General features: G+C 37.4%; 1 protein-coding gene across 1 annotated transcript; it reads left to right on the plus strand.

The window, feature by feature from the left end:
- Nucleotides 1-1342: 1342 nt before the first annotated feature.
- Nucleotides 1343-5313, plus strand: LOC134326716 (tripartite motif-containing protein 16-like). Its single transcript, XM_063008892.1, has 5 exons — nt 1343-1403; nt 1872-2103; nt 2585-2741; nt 3061-3120; nt 4594-5313. Exons 2-5 carry the CDS (start codon nt 2053-2055, stop codon nt 5130-5132), a joined length of 807 nt encoding a protein of 268 aa, XP_062864962.1. The 5' UTR covers nt 1343-1403; nt 1872-2052; the 3' UTR covers nt 5133-5313.
- The last annotated feature ends 980 nt before the right edge of the window (nt 5314-6293 follow it).

A 6293-nucleotide genomic window follows, 5' to 3' on the forward strand; every position in this document is an offset into this window, starting at 1 on the left:
AATACATGTTAAGTCCTCTGTACCTTATTTTCTTCTTCTTTGTGTTATCTTTTCTCCTTCTTCTTCTTTTCTTTTGAAGTTGCCTTGTTTTTGGTAAGATTCTGTCCAGATATGTTATTATTTTATCAGGTTTTGCCTAATCAAGTTATTTAAAAAAAAACTTATCTTTAATATTACATTTAAGATTATTGTAGATATTAACTGTTTTACTAAAATGTATCTCACTCCAGAAACAAAAATACTAAATAAAATCAGGAGCTCATCTTATACATGTCTTCACTCTCTGTGGAATCTCTCTCTCTCTCTCTCTCTCTCTCTCTCTCTCTCTCTCTCTCTCCTTTAGTTCAGCAGAAGTGAAACTGATCTGATGCTGTTCTGTTCGAGTGCGGATCTGTTCCGTGTCTGTGTTTGTAGTTTTGTTGATAATTGAAGTTGATGAACGCAGGTGAGTTTATACATTTCCACACTTCTGTACATTACTGTGTATTGTTACTTTATGTAGTTCAAATTGTTGATTTGATTTAAACACACTTGTTTTGAACATGACGCTCACAAACTAAACCAGGAAGTCTGAGCTGCTGTAAATAACTTGCTGTGTTTACTGGTGTTTCTGTTTCCGTGTAGAAAAATGGCTGAATCCAAAATTTCAGTAACTCAGGACGAGTTCAGCTGTTCAGTCTGTCTGGAAACACTGAAGGATCCAGCTGCTATTCCATGTGGACACAGTTTCTGTATGGTGTGTATTAATAACTGCTGGGATCAGGAGGATGATAAGGGAACACACAGCTGTCCACAGTGTAGACAAACCTTCACTCCAAGACCTGTTGTGAGGAGAAACACAATTCTGGCTGGAGTTCTTCAAGCTCCACATCATGAACACTGTTCTTCTGGACCTGAAGATGTGGAGTGTGATTTCTGTACAGAGAGAAAATCCAAAGCAGTTAAATCCTGTCTGGTGTGTTTGGCCTCTTACTGTAAAACTCACCTTCAGCCTCACTATAAATCTAATGCTTTTAAGAAGCACAAGCTGGTTGAAGCCTCCAGACGACTCCAGGATTAGATCTGCTCTCAGCATGATAAACTGCTGGAGGTTTACTGTCGTACTGATCAGCAGTGTATCTGCCTGATGTGTACCATGGATGATCATAAAGGACATGATACAATATCAGCTGCAGCAGAAAGAACTGAGAAACAGGTAAAATATTATACAGCTCTCTTTAACAAGTAACAACTCATTATCATTTACACTGATATTATGTTGTGCTCGTACACAATACAAGTAAATCCTGAATTGTTTTTCTGTGTAGAAGCAGCTGCTGGAGATCCAGAGAAAATTCCAGGAGAAAATCCAGAACAGAGAGAAGGAACTTTGTGAGCTGATAAACGCTGTGGAGTCTCACAAGGTAAGTTTTATAAACAAAAAGCTCTCAGGATCAGTCCGACTCTCCTCCATTAAACCAATCTCCATTAAAAATGAGATATAGTGATGGAGCCTTTTTGTTCATAAATTTAAAAGAATCTTTAAATTCTGCCTGGTTAGTTGGTGATTGATGCTGTACAGCAATTCTGAGGTTGTGTTAATAATTATAAGGGTGATTAGATCAGATTAGGACTTTGACTGAGCCACCCAAAAAGATTATTGGTTGTTGCCGTAATTACCGTGTAAGATTTCTGGTGAAGACTTGAGAAGATCACTACATTGGATTTCCCAGTCCTGGCCAGGCTGTTGTTTCCTGACACTCAAGCCATTTAGCACCATCACCAAGCTATGGGTGATGGAAGTCTTAGTCTGACCAGTAGCTACATATGAATGTGCAGGATGGACAAATATCAAAGTAAGAAATGTTTCCTCTTTCTGAATCTTCTAACAGTGTTCTGCACAGACAGTAGTGGAGAACATTGAGAGGATCTGTACTGAACTAATCAACTCAATTAACAGAAGATGCTCTGAGCTAAAAGATCTGATCAGAGATCGAGAGACAGCAGAAGTAAGTCGAGCTGAAAAAGTCCTGAAGCAGTTGGAGCAGCAGATTGTAGAGCTGAAGAGGAAAGATGCTGAACTGGAACAGCTTTCACACAGAGGATCCCGTCCATTTCCTCAAGGTAACAGCACTAAAATAATTATATTATTGCTGCACCAGTCCAAGTAATAAATTACAGCGGTACCTTGTAACTTGACGTCCCCTAAACTTAAAATTTTTGAAATTTAATGCCTTTAGTTGAGAAATGTGTTCTCTTAAACTCGATTATTGTAAGAATTAATTTAAACATGTTAGGGAGAGCCGGAAACACAACAGAAACCACGTCACAAGCAAAGCATCGTCTCCTGTCTTCCCAGAGGTCTCCTTTTCATAGGCGTCTTCCCTGGTGGTAGCTTTGCGCATCTTCATGCATCTTCTACAAATCTGTAACACAGGGAAAACCCCCCTACACAAAACACATTATGACCCATAAAGTCGTAACACTGAAATACTGTTAATGTTATTAGGAGAAACGTCACTCTGTGCTTCATGTCAGTCGTCCATTATTTGTGATTCATCATCATCTTGTTGTTTCTCTGTGAACATTATCTGTCTGGATGTAGAATTTTCGGCTGCTGGATCCTGCTGGATCTGCAGAATCAGCCGCCATCACAATCAGTCCTTTCCTCTCATTTGATGATGTTACAAAGTCTGTATCTCAGCTGAGAGAGAAAGTAGAAGAATTCTGGAAAGATCAGTGTGAGAAGATACCAGATGAAGGTGAGTTCAAGCCCTCAGTGTTCCATTGTCTCCAAAATGCTTCTGTACTCAAACATCGAACAAAACAATCAAATTTACCAACATAAACATTTTACATCTAACAACATCATTCATTTACTCATTAACCCAGTACTGGTCATGGTCACAGTGAGTCCAGGGTTGAATGAAATACACTCACTTGGTCAGTTATCCAGACTTAAGGTCACTTTAGACACACTGGGAGAACATGTCAAACTTCTTACTGGCTGTACCTGCAACAGTTTCTGGTGTAAATATGTATTTACTGTGATTAGTGATTGTACTGTTACTCTTTCTGCAGTGAAGAAAGTCTGGATTACTTCACTTCCTGAACCTGAAATCAGAGAAGATTTTCTACAATGTAAGTTTCTCACAAGCACACAAACATACACAGTGCAGTGAAAAAGTATTTGCACCCCCCAGTTATCTGTATTTTTACAGATTTGTCACATGTTATATGGAATTGTTGTGTTTTTGTATTACACATGTGTTTAATCTTTAAATCATGAACTGATGACCAGATGTTCTTCTTTAATCCTGAAACTCCATCACACAACCACCACCATGACTGACTGTTAGTAAGATGTTTTTATTGTAAAATGCTGTTTTAGGTTTATTGCAAGTATAAGAATTCTGACTCATCAGTTCACAGAACATCATCCCCAAAAAGCTTTAGGGTCATGTGCTTAAGTCTCAATCATCCAGTCACAAAAACCCGTGAAAACACACACACACCAACACACATTTACACAGACACACCGTCTCACACACACTCTTACACACATTCACACTTACACACACATTAACAGACACACACTCATGTGTGCGCGCACACACACTTTAACACACACAATTCAAAGAGCATGAATGTGTGTTTGTTGTTGGATTGTGTGTTGCTGGTGTGTGTCTGTGTACTGTTTGTGAATGTGTCGTGTTTGTGGGGTGTTTCTATATGTCTGTGTCGTGTTTGTGTAACATTTGTGTGTGTTTGTGTAGTGTTCATGTGTTTGTGTAGCATTTGTGTGTGTTTGAATAGTATTTGTGTTTGAGTAGCATTTGTGTGATTGTGTAGTGTCTGTGTATTTGTGCAGTGTTTGTGTAGTGTCTGTGTGTATTTGTATAGTCTGTGTGTATGTGTAGGGTTTGTATGTGATTGTGTAGTGTTTGTGTATGTGTAGGGTTTGTATGTGTTTGTGTGATTGTGTAGTGTTTGTGTAATGTATGTGTATGTGTAATGTGTGTGTGTTTGTGTAGTGTCTGTGTGTACATGGAGGTTTTGTGTGTGTTTGGATTGTGTGTTGCTGGTTTGTGTCTGTGTCCTGTCTGTGAATGTGTCGTGTTTGTGGGGTGTCTATATCTCTGTGTAGTATTTGTGTGTGTGTGTGTGTGTGTGTGTGTGTGTGTGTGAGTAGTATTTTTGTGTATGTGTAGTGTCTGTGTGTATTTGTGCAGTGTTTGTGGTGTTCATGTGTGTTTGTGTAGTATTCATGTGCGTTTGAGTAGTATTTGTGTGTATGTGTATTCTCTGTGTGTATTCATGTGTGTTTGTGTAGTATCTGTGTGTGGTTGAGTAGTATTTGTGTGTGATTGAGTAGTATTTATGTGTGTGTAGTGTCTGAGTATCATGTGTGTATATGTGTAGTGTCTGTGTATTTGTGCAGTGCTTGTGTGTGTTTGTCTAGTGTCACTCTTACACGCACACACATAGACATGAATAATTACACACACACTATACACACAAACACTGTACACACACTGTATACACACACTGTACACACACACACACACTCTCTCTCTTCTATGTTAATTGGTTTATTTTGTGTTTCCTCTCCAGATGTTTGTCGGTTCACACTGGATCCAAACACAGTAAATAAAAACCTCCATCTGTCTGAGGAGAACAAAGTGGTGACCTGCAGTAGAACATTACAGTCGTATCCTGATCATCCAGATAGATTTGATATTTACTGGTTACAGGTTCTGTGTAGAGAGAGTGTGAGTGGACGCTGTTACTGGGAGGTTGAGTGGAGTGGGGATGATGGGGTTTATATAGCAGTGTCATATAAAAGCATCAGCAGGAAGGGACGTGGTGTTGAGTGTTTGTTTGGAGGTAATGATCAGTCCTGGAGTTTGTTCTGTTCTCCATCCAGATTTTTATTCTGGCACAATAAGAAAAATACTGAAATTATCATAATGCCGAGTTCCTCTAGAATAGGAGTGTATGTGGATTATGAAGCAGGAACTCTGTCCTTCTACAGCGTCTCTGATACAATGAAGCTCCTCCACAGAGTTCAGACCACGTTCACTCAGCTCCTCTACCAGGGGTTTTATCTTTATTCAGGATCAAAAGTGAAACTGTCAGATTTAACAAATTAAATGTAAAATTAACATGAAAGTGTAACATTAAACTGTTTAAAACATTAAACATTAAAAGATTTTCTTTTTAATAAGGAAACATTTAAACATTTAAAAATATATAAAACACAATAAATACAGTGCTGTGAAAAAGCATTTACCCCCTAATCTAAATGGATTCAGATATTAAAACTAAATTAAATAAAAGACAAACTGAATATTTAAAAACATAAAATAAATTTGTGTACATTACAAAATGGTAAATGTGATCATTTTCACATTAAACTTCTTTCTTCTCAAGTCTATTATAAGCAAAATCTTATTATAAAAATGATCATTTTCCTTTTGAACCACAGGTTGGTCATTTCAGCAGTAGCGAGCGCTTATGAGCAGTAATAACTGAGAGACGTTTGGTGTTTCTAGGCTGTTTAGTACATTAAGTCACATGAGGTGTTTTAGACTTTCCTGGAGAAGCTGATTCTCACCTGGTTTCTCCTGAGCTGTAAAACACAAGTTTAAAAGTGAAACCAGCACATGATGAGGAATAATACAGCAGAACTTAGATATGTGTGGATGGTTTCAGAGGGGATTTGATTCTTTCACAGAAATAGTTATTTGTATTGTGGTACGTTCGTTCAGGCTTCATCAGTTTATCTCTGCTCATTCAGCCTACAGCAGTTTAGATCCGCCCACTTAACCAACAATTTGCCTCCATGATGAGCAGTACAGTAAACAAATATAACAGTAAAATTAAAAACTAAAGTGCAATTCATTCTCGATTAAAGTGCATAATGTTTTTCTACAACACCATGTTTTTACATTATTTAATGTCATGCATCATTTTATAAAAACTTTTTTTTTCAACTTGGTCACAAGATCTCTACCATATTATATTACTTTTTTTAGTAAAGTGCCACAAGATGGCGACAAAACATGTGTATCTATTCTATTAATATTCATAAGCACGCACACTCACTCACATACACAACACACACATAAGCTTATACATTCACATGTTTTTTGCTTTATGCATTATGTTGATATTATTTTGGTGATTTGTTGTCTTTCTATATCATTAAAAAATTTTGTATGTTATGTTCTGATTTCTATATTATAAAATTGATTCATTATTTTGCTGAAGGTTTTATACTGTATGTCTGTTAGTATTTTTGCCTCTTGATG

Source organism: Trichomycterus rosablanca, chromosome 14 (assembly GCF_030014385.1).
Source record: "Trichomycterus rosablanca isolate fTriRos1 chromosome 14, fTriRos1.hap1, whole genome shotgun sequence".
Classification (NCBI taxonomy): Eukaryota; Metazoa; Chordata; class Actinopteri; order Siluriformes; family Trichomycteridae; genus Trichomycterus; species Trichomycterus rosablanca.

Excerpts from the sequence above, each read along its gene's own strand:
- LOC134326716 (XM_063008892.1), top strand. The coding sequence starts at position 2,053 with ATGCTGAACTGGAACAGCTTTCACACAGAGGATCCCGTCCATTTCCTC. Across the intron at positions 2,104-2,584 it reads ATCCCGTCCATTTCCTCAAG|AATTTTCGGCTGCTGGATCC; the intron begins GTAACAGCACTA and ends GTCTGGATGTAG. Across the intron at positions 2,742-3,060 it reads TGAGAAGATACCAGATGAAG|TGAAGAAAGTCTGGATTACT; the intron begins GTGAGTTCAAGC and ends CTCTTTCTGCAG.